Source organism: Amblyomma americanum, chromosome 3, assembly GCF_052857255.1.
Source record: "Amblyomma americanum isolate KBUSLIRL-KWMA chromosome 3, ASM5285725v1, whole genome shotgun sequence".
NCBI classification, from domain to species: domain Eukaryota; kingdom Metazoa; phylum Arthropoda; class Arachnida; order Ixodida; family Ixodidae; genus Amblyomma; species Amblyomma americanum.
This window is the reverse complement of record NC_135499.1, coordinates 220,389,462-220,406,958: the sequence shown is the minus strand read 5'-3', so window position 1 is coordinate 220,406,958 and position 17,497 is coordinate 220,389,462. Positions and strand designations below refer to the sequence as shown.

Here is a 17,497-nt window from a genome sequence, read left to right as displayed (position 1 = left end):
TCAGAAATCCTGCTGGTCGTGTGGGAGGAGTCTTTCGTCGCTGACAATCTCGGCATGTTTTCACATAGTGTGCGACATCGGCAGACAGTCGGGGCCAGTAATACTTGTCTTGAATGCGGCGGAGGGTGCGAGTAAACCCGAGATGTCCAGCTGTCGGCTCGTCGTGTGAAGCCTGTAGAACTTCTTCGCGGAGACAAGTAGGTACAACAAGGAGGTAGGCTGTTTTGTTCGCTGTAAAGTTCTTCTTAACAAGGACCTCATTCTGCACACAGAAAGAAGACAGTCCTCGCTTGAATGAAGCGGGGGGTGAAGAAACCTTGCCTTCCAGGTACTCGATGAGGCCTTTTAGGTTGGGGTCCGAGCGTTGCTGCTGAGCAAAAGAGCTTGCGCTGATGGGTCCCAGGAAGGCGTCCTCATCGTCGTCCAGCGGCGGTGCATCTACAGGGGCTCGTGAGAGGCAATCGGCGTCAGTGTGCTTGCGTCCGGACTTGTAAACGACGGTGACGTCAAACTCCTGGAGACGCAGACTCCATCGAGCGAGTCGGCCAGAGGGATCCTTCAAATTGGCAAGCCAGCAGAGCGCGTGGTGGTCGCTGACCACCTTGAACAGCCGTCCGTAGAGGTAGGGGCGGAATTTCGACGTAGCCCAGATGATGGCAAGGCACTCCTTCTCAGTGGTCGAATAGTTAGCCTCGGCCTTGGAAAGGGAACGGCTAGCGTATGCGATGACCTTCTCCAGCCCGTCACTTTTTTGAACGAGAACGGCGCCTAGTCCCACGCTGCTTGCGTCGGTATGAACTTCAGTATCGGCGTTTTCATCAAAATGCGCAAGGATCGGTGGGGACTGTAAACGACGCTGAAGTTCCTTGAAGGCTTCTGCTTGCGGCGCTTCCCATTTAAACGGCACGTCTGCCTTCGTCAGTTGGGTCAGGGGCTCGGCGATGCGCGAAAAGTTTTTCACAAATCGTCGGTAATATGCGCATAGTCCGAGAAATCTGCGCACTGCTTTCTTATCGGCCGGCGGTTGAAACTGTTCAATAGCGGCTGTTTTCTGCGGGTCTGGGCGTACTCCTTCCTTGCTAACGATGTGGCCTAGAAACAGCAGCTCTTCGTAGGCAAAGTGGCATTTCTCTGCTTTCAAGGTTAGGCCAGACGACTTGATTGCGTCTAGTACTGTTCGAAGTCTTTTGAGGTGCTCTTCAAAGTTCGAGGCGAAGACAACGACGTCATCTAAATATACCAGACAAATCTGCCACTTCAGGCCTGCCAGCACTGTATCCATTACTCGCTGAAACGTCGCTGGTGCGGAACAGAGACCAAATGGCATCACCTTGAACTCAAACAGCCCATCCGGAGTTATGAATGCTGTCTTCTCGCGATCTCTTTCGTCGACCTCAATTTGCCAGTAGCCGCTCTTGAGGTCCATCGATGAGAAATATTTGGCGTTGCAGAGGCGGTCCAGTGTGTCATCGATGCGGGGGAGGGGGTAGACGTCCTTCTTTGTTATGTTGTTCAAGCGGCGGTAATCCACGCAGAATCGAAGTGCGCCGTCTTTCTTTCTCACTAGAACAACCGGTGCCGCCCATGCGCTGTTTGAAGGCTGGATGACGTCGTCGCGAAGCATTTCTTCGACTTGGTCCCGGATGGCTTGTCGTTCTCGCGGAGACACACGGTAGGGGCTTTGACGGAGAGGTCGGACGTGTTGATCCGTTATAATGCGATGCTTGGCAATTGGCGTCTGTCGCACCTTCGGCGATGTCGAAAAGGACTCACTGTAGTTTTGAAGCAGATTGCGGATCTGGTCTTGTCTGTTCCGGTGCAGGGCTGGGTTGATGTCGAAAGTGGGCGAGTTCTCTTGGTCAGGCGGATCTTCTGCGGAGGGGTCGGAGAGGGCGAAGGAATCTCGTACGTCAGATATTTCGTCGTAGAAAGCAATCGTCGTTCCTCTGTTAATATGCCGGTATTCTTCGCTGAAGTTAGTCAGCAGTACTTCGGCCTGGCCATTGCGGAAATGTGCGATGCCTCTTGCGATGCTGATTCCTCGGTCTAGTAGCAACTGCATGTTCCCCTCGATGATGGCTTCAGTGTTTATGGCTTTCGTGGCGCCTACGGTCACGATAACGCTTGAACGGGGTGGGACGCTCACTTCTTCTTCCAGGACACTTAGGGCAACGTGATTTTCCCGAGTTTTCATCGAAGCGATGGCTTCGTCCGTCGAAAGCGTGATCAGCTTGGATCGCAGGTCGATGATCGCCTGATGCTCATTAAGGAAATCCATACCCAAGATCACTTCGCGGGAGCATTGCGGTAGCACAACAAAGGTCGCAGGATAGGTATGTCCTTTGACAGTCACTCGCGCTGTGCATTGTCCTGATGGCGTAATGAGGTGGCCCCCAGCGGTGCGAATTTGTGGGCCGTCCCAAGCCGTTGTGACTTTTCTGAGCTGCGCAGCGAATGTTCCATTCATCACCGAGTAATCGGCTCCTGTGTCGACTAGAGCGGTAACTTTCCGGCCGTCGATAGTCACTTCTAGGTCGGAGGTCCTGGCTCTTGCATTGCATGTCGCTCTCGGCGTCGGGTCACGGCTTCGTCGCGTATGCGAGTCACGGGTTGGGCGTGTGGTCGAAGCTCCTCTGGGTGGCGGCGTCGATTTCAAGGTAGCTTGCGTCGTGGTCGAGGTTCTCATTGTGTGCGGCGTCGGTGCAGCGAGTGTCGGTTCTTCATGTGGCGTCGCGGGTGCAGCGTCTTCATGGGGCGTGGTCGGTGGAGGATCTTCGGCGTTTAGCTCGTGAGCAACCTCACCTCCAGAGGTTGCTGCCTTTAGTTTCCCCTACGGGGGCTGGGCGACCTTCCTCGTACCGCGGCTGCGTAGCTGCGGCGTGGCGACGCAAAGCGCGAGGTTGACGGCGATGGTGAGCGCGAAAAGCGGTTCGGCGTGTACTCTTCTCGACGCAGGTACTCGTCGATTTCGTGCGGACGTTGTCCGAAGCTTGGTCGTGGGGCGTTAACGGCAAATCCTCGAAGACCGATACGTCGGTACGGGCAGTGACGAAGAATATGGCCGGCCTCACCGCAATGGAAGCACAACGGCCGGTTGTCGGAAGTCCTCCAGGCGTCGCATTTCCTGGGGCTTGAGGGTCGGTCATAGGCTGGGCGGGCGGGGGCTGGGAGGCGGCGTTGTGGACCAAGTGGCTCATTTCGGGGAGGACGTGGGGGTTGTCGTTGGGGCTGAGCAGTCCTTACTGCAGCGGCGTAGGTCATGGCCTGGGGTTCTGTGGCCGTCGGGGTGCGAAGTGCCTGTTGCACTTCTTCCCGTACCACGTCCATCAGAGTCGATGCTTGTGGCTGTGGGGAGGATGGCAGTAATCGGCGTAGCTCCTCTCGGACGATTTCGCGGATAACGTCCCGCAAGCTGTCGCTGGTGGTGGCCGCCGTGTCCGAACGGATTGCATAGGCAGAGGAAGGGCGGTTGTACTGCCGAGCTCGGACGTCGAGGGTCTTCTCAATCGTGCAGGCTTCCTGCATGAATTCCTCGACCGTTTTTGGCGGCTGACGGACGAGGCTGCCAAAGAGTTGTTCTTTTACGCCGCGCATTAAAAACTGAACTTTCTTTTCCTCGGTCATCCCGGGATCGGCGCGGCGAAATAGGCGCTTCATCTCCTCGACGTAACTGCGGACGGGCTCATTCGGAAGCTGGATCCTGGACTCGAGGAGTCGTTCGGCTCTTTCTTTCCTCACGACACTGGTGAATACCTTCAATAGTTCTCTCTTGAATAGCTCCCATGTCGTAAGGGACGACTCGTAGTTTTCGTACCACGTGCGTGCGGAGCCATCCAATGAGAAAAAAACGTGTCCAATCTTTGCCGCATCATCCAACTTGTTGAATGACGCCACGCGCTCAAATTGATCCAACCATTCTTCAGGGTCTTCGCCTAGGGATCCATTGAAAGTTGGCGGCACCCGCGGCTGCTGCAGTATGATCGGTGTCGACATCTTCGGCGAGATTGCGGTGCTCGTAGCCGCGTCTTTTCGCTGTCTTGTGCGGTCCGGCAGTTTCCCGAACTCAGGCTCCTCTCCCTGGAGACGTCGGCTGGCTCGCTGAGCTGCTGGCTCGTCATCGGGTGCGAAGCGCTCAGGGCTGGCTTCACGACTTGAAGGGGGCGTCCGGAACATGGAAGGCTACCCCGCACCTCCACCAGATGTCACGTAGTGGTGATGGCAGTCGAAGCAGCGATGAAGACGGACGAAAGGATCTTCTAAAAGAACTGTTTATTGGGCTGACTTGCACCCAAAATGGACTGAATCGCTCGGCGGCGGCGAAGCGACAAGCGTGCTCGGCGATCGTCGAACAGAATGCCCGCCGCTGTCGGCCGTGCTCAATTTAAAGCTGATAGCGAACATTCGAGATAAAGGGCGCAAAGTTACTAGAACATTCCGGAACAACGTAGAATCAGCTTTGCCTGGCTGCGATCAATCGAGATAAATCTAGTCGCGTCTTGCGTCGCAAACAAAGTGATAAGGTGGTGTCGCGGCAGATTTGAAAAACGAATAAACACTGCAAATATTCGCGGCAATATATACGTTTATGGTCTATGAGTGTTTAACGTCCCAAAGCGACTCAGGCTATGAGAGACGCCGTAGTGGAGGGCTCCGGAAATTTCGACCACCTGGAGTTCTTCAACGGGCACTGACATCGCACAGTACATGGGCCTCTAGAATTTCGCCTCCATCGAAACTCGACCGCCGCGGCCGGGATCGAACCCTGCGTCTTTCGGGTCAGCAGCCGAGCGCCATAACAACTGCGGCGGGCGGGGTGCATATATAAGACGCGCTGCTGTTGCGTCTTCAACTCACTTATACAGTATATATACTGTCGCTTCTGTTTTGAGGTGCGGAGATAGAAGGCGACCTACGATGAAGAGGAGACTGAAGCCATCGCGGCCAACAAATGCACGTCATGACATCTTTCTTCAGGCAGAGAATAACAAAGACAGAAAAAATGAGGGGTGACCAACTAAATTGATTAGAAGGAAATGCGAGGTCATTCTTCTCTTTCTTTGTGCTCTTGGTCTGCAGCCTGGAGCACGAACAGTACTACAACGACTGCTACCACTAGTTGTAACTTCACCAAGCCACTGTCATCACTAGAACCCAATCACTATCAACTATCACTGCAGGGTACTTACCAAGTTGCTAGTGCCGGTGTTTGATCACAAGCGATGTGTCATTATAGCCGGTGTTTCGTTCTAGCGGTGTTATAACAGGTGGCAGGTGAAAGCGGGAACTCCCCCTAAACGCCACCTGCCACAATTGGCAGGTGGTGACCATACAGACGCCGACGCCAAACAGTTTTCAGCGTCATGGCCTTCCTTGGCATTTTTCTCCATTTTTTTATACCATTTCATGTGTTTTTGCTTTTTAAAAAAATCAAGCGGCAGGCAACTTTGGCTTGAACGTTACAAACGCTCAGGGCAGCGAAGCGAGCACAGAGAATGCCGCCCCTGAAGTCCTCCCAGCGTGGTGGGTCAGTCCGTGTTGCTTTAATTGCTAACACCGAGATTTTCTATACTCCTGCTTGCGAGAATTCAGCCGCGCGCAGCACTTTTGTAACAGCCGCGGGCAGGTGCACTGCGCCAACGCCCGGCTCCTCCCACTGCACGCTTTGACCCCTCTGTTTACCTCCACGTTCGCGCAGCAGGCGAAAGTCAGCGGCCTTTACTCCAGCCGCTAGAAAATCGACAAGTGCGGACACGGGTGTCTGCACGCGCCGTTTGCATGCGCCCTGTGGCGGTGAGACGTGCGCAGGCGTTCAATCACCGGCTTTTCAGGTCAAACGCCTGGACGTCTTGCAAAACAGCCGCTACTGCTATGCGCTCGGTCGGCCGTTGCTTCGTCATATTCCAGGTCGCCTTCTAAGGACCGCGTAGAGTATTTTCTGTTCTGGCGGCGTGTGACGTCGATAACTGCAACAAGTGCAATTTCTTCCGTCGCAGACCTTAGACTGACGCGTAGAGAGAAATGTGGAGAGAGTATAGGCCAACGTCGACGCACACTGGTCAACGACCGGAATACGGCTATTCTACCGCGGGGCATGACGCGGTATTTGACCCTGTATGCGCAGCAGCGTGTTGGGAACTTTGTTTACCGACAGCTTGAAGCCGAAGGTGTAAGGACCCGTCCACCGCTCGCGGGCATTTCTGCACTTCCCGTGAAATACTCGCTTCACCGCTACGCGCAGTGTACACTGGAGGCCTCCCATTAGACACTTTTAGTTGGACGTACGCAATGAGCTTGCGGGTAACAAATGCGCATGCGCAGAACGCAACGTATCTAGCCGCGCGTTGCGGACGTCCGCCCGCTATAAAGCATAGCGTAGCGTACGCAACGTGGGAAGCTACGTGCTGCGTTGACAAGATGACGGCGCCCAGCTCGCCGGCTTCGGAATAAATACATGTCGCCGCTGGATTCTCTTACGCAGTAGCTCGCTCAAATGGTAGCGGTTCGCTTTTATTTCGCCTACTCTTGCCCACGCGTAGCGGTGTAAGCGATAACTAGCCCCTGGTTTTCAGATAATTTGGCGATTTTCAAGCTCCTAGGCCTAACTATATGCACTGTGTTTTCCTCGTAGCAACGACCATTGGCGAAGCAGTTTTCTAGCTTTTAGTCAGTTCTTACATTTTCTTCGGTTTACATAGTTTTTCGTCTTGGAACAAAAAAAAAGGCTCGCAATGCACTCACTTTAGTTATCAGTAATCACGGATGAAAATTTCTTCAATCGAGCGTTGATGTGCTTTGACGTCTTGCGACTAGATGGCGCTACTGTTTATGCGCGCGCATGAGGGACGCTACGCCACGGCCAACTAAATGTGTCGTGTTTACACTATTCACAGCGTACGCAACGCAGTAAGATGTGCGTACGCAAGCTTACTGCGTACGCCCCAACTCTCGCCGGGCACTGCGCGTGGCGCGGCCGCCGTGCACACGTAACATCGTGGCGGAGAGATGACAGCAGAGATTCCCTGCGCGTGCGTACGTCCGGCGTTTTTCAAAACGTTGCTGCAACTTAGTCGCAGTGAACGGTGGTATGTACGGTGAGTGCACTCGGTTCAGCGCAAGCCACTATAACCAACCACTATCGCTTGTGACCGCAGGGTCCTTACCAAATTGCTAGCGTCGCTGTATGCTTGAGGCCCCATCACGCCGGACCTTGCACAAATTTACACGCCGATAAGATACGCGAGAAATCCTATTCACCCTCGCGGCTTTTATGCAGCCATGTTCTCGAAGTGCGCAGTTTAAATAAATACGCTCCACAGCGTTGTCGTGAAAGTTAAACAGACGAGTAAATCAAGCATATCAGCTCAATTAACTACTCGAACATACAGTACGATATGTAACGCGTACATAACACCTTCCTCTTAAATTCACTTCACGCTTACCCCCAATCTATAGGAATAAATATGGGATTTTTGTTAGAAGAAACCCCACTCTGCAGAACCCACAAAATGAACTCTCTCCAGCTTTCCCTCTTTCGGCCTCGGCTGCGGATGAGAACACAAGTTATTTCTATGTTATCAACATTTCCTCCAGTTCGGCACTGAATTTTCATCACTGGTCACCCAAACCGCCGCGGCTCCCATGCTTATCTGGCTGATTACATAACCACCCGGCCAAATCCTGCTACGTGCTTTTATGATGCGAATGCAAGAATGGACAGCATTCAACAATAAGCATGCGTTTTCTCGCAACATATGCAGCCCACTTCGCAAACATTGCAGACGGCAGCTTTCGTGTGCTTATTGGGTTTCTTCCCGTCATCACCGTCATTATCGCATGAGCCGAGCCGAACCCCCTGCAGGACAGAAGCTTCTCTCACTGCTGTCGTATACTTCAGCAGATTCCCCCAACCCCCTCTCCCCATTTTCATTTCAGCACTCCAAGATGTGTCGCGTCCCCTTTGTGACCAAAGGTTATCTATCGCACACATTTTCTTAAGACTATTTTTGCTGGGTTATGATGAGAGTGAATTCGTTCTGCAACCCATTGTCCTCTCATTCTCTTCGCGCTTGCTCGTCACTTTTCTTTCCACCGCTCGTGGCGCTGTCTTCAGTCTCAACCAAGGTTTTGCGTCACAATAGAAGCTTCAAATGAGTCCACAAGTTTAGTACTATTGCAGGATATTCCCAGATTCCATGTATAAAGCTCTGAATACTTCTTGTAGAATTGCAATGCGCAATCACGAAGAGTGTATTCACGGCACATTTCCTGGTTGGTATTTTCTCCTTCGCCTTGATGTGGCGTAGTTCATGCGTGCGGATATTTCCTTGCATATTCACGAATGGTTCTTGAACACCCTGGATACGCAAACCTTGCATTGCCACAAACGTTTGCGGTGGACTGAATTATTTTGTGTAATCTATACAGCCACACATACTGACTCGTTACACTAAGAGAATTTCTCGCTAACCTGATTAGTCTCATGGGTGTGACGGATTATTGAATACCCCTTTCGCAAGTCAGTTTATTCCCTTCTTTTACGAACGTTTAATCTTGCCTAGAATGTGTTAGCAATTACCTCCTATTTTTTATTCTTTCGAGTGTTTGACGTCGCCTTTTCTATAGATTAGTATTTTCCCAGCATTCTTTCATGCTTCTGATGTAGTACAGGGTTTGGTAAAAAGCTTCCAGGCCGCCGGGACGCTGACGCAGAGAAGAAGGTCGATGTCACCAGGTGAATTAAATTAGGCAACCTTTGCCCCTTCTGCGTAAGGATGTTAGTGGTTGTATGAGAGGTCTGTACCAACCAATAAATAAGTAACGCTGAAATGAAATTAGGGCGCGCGGCGTGTACGGCGGTGTCACGCTGCAATAAATCGTTACGAAGTAAACTCCACCGCGGCGTTTAGTAAGGTATTCGCAGGCCTCAAACATTTTGGAAACAAAAAGTTAGTTCGCCCAATTAAAAGTTATAATTCAATCTTTCCAGCGTCGCGCACTTGCTCCAACCAATTACCTTGTCCATTGTTCATGTATGCGAAGTGGTGTTAGATTTGGTACATTTATTCTCTTTGTTAATGCCTTCGGTTCTCTCGCTCGTGTGACGTGTCCCCTCCAGCCCCGGTGAACCACGTCACTTCCACGTGCCGACGTATTTACGGATCGCACAAGAAATAAAAGCCGTAAAAATTGTATAAATAATAAACAAGTGTGCACTGAGCCGTGCGAATAAAATGCCACGCCCTTACCACATCGTTCCTGCGCGCTGTTCTCAACGCAGTCCCACACAACTCCAGCAACCAAACTATAGGCTGCAGATTTGGCAAAGAGCGAAGCTAACAAAGACGGTACGCGTACAGTGCCTTACGAATAGAAACCGTAACAGGGATGAGGCTTCCTTTGTAACGCTTTAGTTTACAGCACAACATCGTCGTGCAAGCTGTTCGTCCCAATGTCGCGATTTAGCTGCTTCGATTGATCAAGCTGTTTGTTGATTTGTGGTTGAAGGCTGTGTCTTTGCATATGGGGCAGCAGGAAAGGTAGGTTGCCTAATCTAATTAATCCGCTGACATCGACAAATCTTTGCGCCAGCGCCCTAACGCACCGGAATTTGAAGCGCAAGCAGTCAATGCAGACGCCGCACTACTTCTTGACTTGGTTATCAATACGAGCATAGGAATTAGAGAGCGGCTGAGATGGCTACGCCGAGACAGCGGAGAGCAGCCACTTCCTCCGCCGACGCGGCGGCCTGGAAACTTCTGGCCAACCCTGTACGTAAGCTCATGCATGCGGCATGGCGTATGCAAGGTCTTTCCGACAAAATTAAAAAACGCCATCTTTCATTCGTGCTTTATTTTCACCTGCTCACGTTTTTTTTTTTATTGTTTCTGGAGGGACATTGAGGACAAATTGAGGTTGGAATAATATTGATAGTTTACCGTGTTCTTGTCACAAAGAGGCCGCTAATACAGCGTTAACACTAATAACACTTCCCTAAAACATCTATCATTTCCCGTTTACCATGTATTCACTGTTTTGCTAATACCCTGTAGTTACATTCATACCCCGACTCGTGAAAAAACTGGTAGCTGCGAGTCCCGATCAAGTAGATATGTAGCGCGAAACTCCTAACGATGGTCGGAGATTCCTCTGGGCGCTTGTGAAAGAACACTATAGCAAGAAATGCAGGCAGAAACATTAGAACTTCCAACACGTGGCCCAAATGGCCCGTCCGCAATCGCACTCTATTTCGAGTGTTCCGCATGCCTAAAGATCATTTGCGATAGCTGAAACTGGTGCCCCTAATGACCGCATGCCGCTTTCACTGGTGAGAGCTCCGCCTTTTCTGATGAAGATGAGGCTTCTCGTCTGCCTGTGCGACAGACGGGGGGGGGGGGGGGGGGGGGGGGCGTTGTCGCAGGCAATGAATGCGTGGTACGACAGGCAGCAGCTGCATTGCGACGACACAGTTGGACTTTTACTCGATGACATAGTTAATCATGGTTAATTAACTGGTGATATACTAATCTACAGATCAGCAGCCAGGCGCCGACTGTCTAGAAAATCGCATTTTCTTGCGATTAACGCCGATCGAAGACCAGTCGGCATGCAGTCCTCGCTTAAATGAAGAAACAATCCAGAAGAGGAAAAAAAAACCTTGCATGTTGCTTCTGTTCATCTGTGTATATCATACCCAGCAATTCTGGACAACAGCATTTTTGAGCAGGAAACCGTTTATGAGCGCAATTATTTCATATAATGTAAGATTTCACTATAACGATCAATATATCCGCAGATCACCCGACAGCAGTTTTGTATTTTTTTTTTCTTTTCTCGTTTTTGCTACCGTCAAAAGTGTTCCCCATTGTTTTTGTTTTTTTATGGCAGTCTTAACTGTTCGATGCAATCGATGGAAACACTGCAAAAGAAATATTTTGCTACATATCAGAATAATGGACCATTACCTTCAATGTTTCCATAACAGTGTCGTGTCTTACAATTTTCCAATTTTCAAAATTTTTGCCGGATAAAGCTGGACTTGGTACCATTTTGGCGAGTCCAGTTTTTCGTAATGCAAAAACAATCTTGCTCAGAAGAATGTAGCGTGAATGCGTGTCGGTGGCTCCGGCTAAAAATTATCGTCTAGATTCCTTCTTGCTTCTGCAAGAGCCCCTCTTCGGACGCCAACACTTTTCACGCAATCAGAAGCGCCTTTGAGCGTTACATCTAGATTCTGAAAATGAGGCCCACATACAGATTTAGCCAGGGTAACACCGTGCTGTTGCGGACATCATTGCACTCTGTAACGCATCGCTCCGATTAGTAACGAAGTCGCGCGGAAGCAGCGCCTCGAGCCAAGGAACGGCGGCTCGAAATCGAGGTCGGCGGCTGCTGCAGCTTCTCTGGGAGAAACGACCCGCCACAAAGCGAAGCCGAAATCACTGCCCTGGCGGCGCATTTTCCTTTCTACCGAAATAAACGACCCCGCACAACGGCAACAACAAGCGCGCACGAACGGCGCCGCGCACGCTACGGGCGCACCCCTCCCCCGTTCGCTGACCCACATACGTATGGGCCCGCCGACGCCGCGATTGAGGAAGAGTCGACGACGCTTTGTTTGTGTGTCCCTGGGCATTAGAGGCTCGCCAGCTATACGCCGCGCCTGCTCCTTGCCGCTGCAACGTGCTCACGCCCGCGTCACGTAAATAACTGCGCCCGAAAGCGGGCACTGGCGCAGGTCACGTGCTTCGAAACGGTGGGACTCCCTGGGTAACTTGCGCGCCGCTGTCAACGACCTGCAACGCTGGGGTGTTACACTTCGTGGCAAAGAGCGATTATGGCGGGCGCGAAATGGAAAGTGGAAGAAGAGGGGGATAAAAAGAAAAATGGAGAATAATAATAATAATGGTTTTTTGGGGAAAGGAAATGGCGCAGTATCTGTCTCATATATCGTTGGACACCTGAACCACGCTGTAAGGGAAGGAATAAAGGAGGGAATGAAAGAAGAAAGGAAGAATAGGTGCCGTAGTGGAGGTCTCCGGAATAATTTAGACCACCTGGGGATCTTTAACGTGCACTGACATCGCACAGCACACGGGAGCCTTAGCGTTTTTCCTCCATAAAAACGCAGCAGCCGCGGTCGGGTTCGAACCCGGGAACTCCGGATCAGTAGTCGAGCGCCCTAACCACTGAGCCACCGCGGCGGGGCATGGAGAAGTTCACATTCATTATTCGGTAGGATGAAATTTGGTTTTTAGAAAAGGAAAGACTTAGTAACTCTCTCTCTCTTCGCGATGGACGTCGAAACCGCGCCGTGAGAGTTGGGATGTTCCCGGGTTCGAACCCGACAGCGGCGGCCGCGTTTCGATGGAGGCGAAACGTAAAAGGCGCCCGTGTGCTGTGCGATGTCAGTGCAGGTTAAAGATCACCAGTTTGTTGAAATAACTCCAGAGCCCTCCACTACGCACCTCTTTCTCTCCCACCTTCCTCCCTTCGCTCACGGCGTGGTTGATGTGTCCACCGAGAAGGGAGACGGTTACTGCGCCATTCCCCCTCCTCAAGAACCACTAATTAATTAATGGGATAAAGGAGGGAGTGAAAGAAAGAGGCGCCGTAGTGAGCGGCTCCGGAATAATTTCGACCACCGGCGCTTCTTTAACGCGCCGATTGGATACCCTGAACGTGGTTATAATGACATAAAGGGAGCGGAAGAGAAGAGAGAGAGATGAGAAGTTGAACGAAATGAACACGGCAACACAATAGACATTCACCCCGTGCAAAACACGCGGTCGTCCGAAAGACTGTTTATAATCAGTGTAAATCACTGTTATCAACACACAAACACAGTCACCTGGCTATGAAAAAAATGGCAGTTTTTCGAGCATTTGCGGTCGAACATTTGCGGTGGGCCCTTCAGGTTCGAGTGGTTAGCAGTGCCTGCCAACTAAAGAAGAAATTTTTATCCGACTGAGAAGATCGTCTAAATTTTGATTGTAAGCGGTCAATGGCCATTATTTCCTTGTTAGAATTTACTACTCGTACGCTGGTGAATAGATCTAAAGTTCTCAGGCTAAGATCGGTAATATATTATATCGCAGCATCCATCAACCCCAAATTATTCTTTTTGACCAGTTTGCTGAAACGATATACGCTCATCGGCCATCTAGGCTTGCGCACTTGAAAGCAGTGAAACCTGGTGTAGCACTTGAAAGAGCAAACGGTTTGCGCTGTAGTTGAAGCAATGCTTAGAGAAGAAATGGGCAAATTGTTCTCTCTTGATGTCAAAGTTAACAAGCGAACGCAGCGAAAAAAAAAACTGAAGAGTACCGTTTCTTACTGTTCTGGGGAATAGTGGACAAGCCGTTGCTACGCTTCTCGTCTTGGCATTGGCAGCAGAGCTGTTACCTCTTCATGCGCAACCCGACAACTCACTTACATCCTCCGTAAACTTTCCAGTAATCCATCACAAGAGGCCGCCAAGGTTACGCAGGAGCCCCTTTTCGCGAGTATTAAGAACCCATTGCATCTCGCCCATCCTTCAACGCGCGTTTGAAGGACAGGTGTCAACGCGATCAATTTTCTCGAAGACGCCCACCGCGTGTAATACACTGACCTGGGTCTCTCTCGGCCTCTTCCAAAAGCCTCCTGCGTAACTCTTCGATGTTATCCTTCATGACGACGAACTCCTTCTCGCCGAAGGTGTCTCCGTTTCTTTCCTTGATCTGCACCATCACCGATCACTCAGCGGGCGTCGCTCACCGCGACGACGCTTCGCCCGGAGTCCGCCTGCCGCGGGTACACTTCCCTGGTTGAAGGGGTTTCCCCCGTGTTGATCTTCCGGCACAGTGAAACAGTCGGCACAGTCGGGTGTGAAGTTTGCAAGGCGAGCGATTTGAGACGGCCGCTGCACGGCACCCAAGGCTCCCCGGAAAGCGTCGTCTGCTGGCCGAGTATCGGTGCCCGACGCTGTCAGCGGAGTCGCATCCTCGCTTCGTGTGCGCGCGAGCCGGCCTGGCGGCGGCCGTGTACTCCTCCATGGGCCGCCGCTTCCTCGAGACGAGCCCGGCCCCAGAACCAGTTTCCCGCTGGTTCTTTCCTCCTCTCGATTACGTACCGGCACACTTCCTCCTCCCCCAGAGGTGTTCCTCCTCTCCCTCACCCTGAGGTGGCTGCTGTGCCGGCGGCAACACCCTGGAGGATGCCCTGTCCTGCAGCCCGGTCCACATGTCACGTCGCGAATTTCACTCGGCACGTTCTGCGTAGCCTTGAGGAGGGGCTCGTTCCGCCGAGTCCATCAAGCGCAAACACAACTCGTCACAAGCTTCGCAGCGTGAGCCAGAACGCAGCGCCGCCTGTGTGCTTGCGCCACTGTCGCGTGAGTTGCATTATCCTGGCCACCGAATGGCAGGCCACGCACGCGCACTGCTATCACGCACGTTTTATGCACCATTCTTCGTCCTGGAATCAGCCGGCCCCATTGTTTCCTTGCAGGAAGTCGCCTCGGCGTAGTGGGCCGAGACGGCTTTCACCACAGCCGAGTTTCTTGTCTTTCTGCTTTTTATTCTGGACCGCAACGATACCTGGTCGTCAGTTTTGGGACTATGCAAATTACTGGACGCGTTCTCCCAGCGCGGACTGCGGTAATTGTTCCGAAAACCGCAGCAATTTAGTACCGGCCTACCGCGGTGGAAAGCAGTCCGACTAAGCCGCGCCAGCTACTATAGCCCCCTTTCCCTCAACTTCATTGTTCGTTCTCGCTTTCCTCGTTCCCTGTGCTTTGTCCTAGCTGGACCAAGGCTGCAGGCAGTCTAAATACAAAGGGCAGCGCATGAGGGGCTTCTAATCACGTGACTCGATTATTGTGCACTTGGCCACTTCACGTTTCTGAGCAAGATCATTGTGAATTAAATAAAAAATGGTAAGGAATTCCGTTTGTCCTTCATGAAAAGTGAAGGTTGGCGGAGCGCGATTTATACGTTACGTGTGGCGTGGGGCATACAAATAACGTTGAATTTAGCAATAGAAGTTGTTGCATATCTTCTATCAATATATTCTTATCCCTCATTGCCAATTTTTGTAGCGAGAGCTACACTGGGCTACCAGTCGAGCATTTCGCGGCACATAAGAGAGGAAAGTTGTGCGCATGCGCCGTTACCATGGCAACCGAAGCGCTGTCGCCGCGGCCGCGCGCCCGCTCCACCGTCAAAGCCGTGCGTGACGTCACGCGGATGAGGAGTTGTGCGCATGCGCCGATACCATGAAAACCAGAGAGATCCCACAGCTGCGCCGCGTTCTTCGTCGCCGCACGCCGCTCTATCACACGAACCCCGCGTCGCATGCGCAGGATTGCGTATAAAAGGCGATGTAGTGGGCGCGCTTGTATCACAACGTTTGACATGCATGCAGAGAAGGAGAGTCCAGCCGCTGCTAAACGGGGGTATAGACAAGAGAAGGTTAACTCTTCCGATCCTGAAGTTGTCGCCTGGCAGTTGGCTTGAACCAAATAAGAACGCTGGAGTCTGTGTGTACGCGAAACAAGGTATCACCGCTGCCAGACGTCTGCCTTCGATCGCGGTGAATAATGGTGAAGTCTGCTGTGTTCGGCTTCTGGAAAGCGGCATTATCATCCAAGAAGTCTACGTGGCACAGGGAACATCTGTCAAGCAGACGATTGATGTGGTTGCCACGTGTATACCAGCCTACGGCACGGTTTCACAGTTGTGCCTGACTTCGGGTGATTTCAACAGGAAACAGGACACTCTTAGTGTATGAAAGAAAAGTTTGACGTTAATTTAGCTTCGCACCCTCACGTCCAGACTACACAATGGGGAACTACTATCAAGTTTGTATACTAAAGAGGATCTACCAAATCGAAATACGGTATCGACAAAATTGAGACCGCTACATGCCACTTCGCAGATCATCCGGCAGTATTCGTCTCTGTCAAGCAAAATGAATAAAAGATGTGTATACCCAATGTCTCACATCGCTAAACATACACTGACCACAACAAGCTCAGCCAAGGAAACGTACCTCTCGCTACGTATATCCTGGCATAGCCGAGCTAAGCCGCTGACCATTTTTTTTCCTTTTTTTTTTAAAGCTCGCCCTTGATACCGCAGCCGGTGAATGACATGGCTTGCTACAGCAACTGACATCACTCACGACAGCCGCTGCATGGCAGTTAAAGCTGGTCTGTTCAGGCGTAGCCACTACACCAGCTGAATTCTTGTGATGATTCACGGCAAGCCGAGCGAAGAAAACCGGTATTCCTGTTTACAGTTTTCGGGCACCGGAGTGGAAGCTACAGCTGGCGCAAGCAAATCAGGGCCAAATTGTCAGAGCCTATCACATGTGCGTGATCCACAGGGTAGCCCACAACATCAAAAATGAGCAGCCATTTAAAATGTAAGCTATATTTTTTTTGTTCTGACGCGCGAGCATCCTCCACTATTCGGTCTCTTCCGCTGGCGACATTTGTCGCGTCTTCCTGAGCGCCAGTTATTGTCAGTCAATTAGGTGGCTACAAATTCTAAACTGTCAGCCAGTGCAGAGAGGCACAGCGCCACCGATGCAGCAAGACTTACCTGAACACAAGCCGAGGCCAGTATATACTAGATGACCAGTTCGCATCAGTAACTTGGTGAACAGATATTCAGGAGCTGTTCATTAGTATCCTTCGGAGCTGCCAAAATTCGTGTGATTTAATTGCTCACTCCTAACAGCTGAGCGGTTCTAACTGCGTTCGCTGGTTTTCGTTACTCTAAAAAAAAGCGGCGCTGGAGATACCTTTTTTTTTGAAAATGCGACATACAGCGACATCCTCCGGGACAAATCAACAGCGGGTTCTCGAAGACTGTGGGCCAATTTTGGCCAGCCGAGACGGTTCCCCACGGGGTCTTTAGTCTCAGGGAACACAGTGTGTTGCGACACCACAAACATGCGGATTTGAACCGCCTTGGACCTTGCGTGTGCCATCCCCACCCTTACAAAAATGGCTATCAACTTTCTTTATAATTTGTATTAACTTTCTATGTACTCTAGTAACCTTGTAGACACTTTTACATTCTGTCAACAATTGTTGATAGAAAGTTGGTAGGAAGTTACTTCCTTGTATGTACTCTTGTCAGTAGAAAGTTGCTAGAAAAAAAAATTTTACATTCTATGCACCTTTGTTAATAAAAAGGTAGTAGAACGTTACTTCCCTGCATATACGCCTGTCAATAGAAAGTTACTATAAAATACTGGTGCAGTTCGACACATCGAGAGAAATGAGGGACAAACTGCATGGGGTTCAAGGTGATTAAAACTCTTGTTCGCATAACCGTGAAATCTCACTTGAGTGCCCAGTGAAATCTGTTGCAGCTAGTTAACAATTTCCCTATATCGACGAGCGTCCAGCGTTTTTCGCAGCACATTCATTCGGAATCAAGTCAGGGTATAGAAACGTGTTTTCAAAACTGAAGATATATTCTATTTTAATATATTTTTCTTATTGCTT

General features: G+C 50.9%; 1 protein-coding gene across 1 annotated transcript in view; it reads right to left on the bottom strand.

Annotated features, from left to right (window-relative positions):
• The window catches only part of LOC144126133 (motile sperm domain-containing protein 2-like), a 77,683-nt gene extending 63,645 nt beyond the window's left edge, over nucleotides 1-14,038 (bottom strand). The window contains exon 1 of the mRNA XM_077660098.1: nucleotides 13,610-14,038. Within this exon, the coding sequence (XP_077516224.1) occupies nucleotides 13,610-13,727 (118 nt within the window). The 5' untranslated portion in view covers nucleotides 13,728-14,038. The remainder of the gene's footprint in view (nucleotides 1-13,609) is intronic.
• Nucleotides 14,039-17,497: the final 3,459 nt, after the last annotated feature.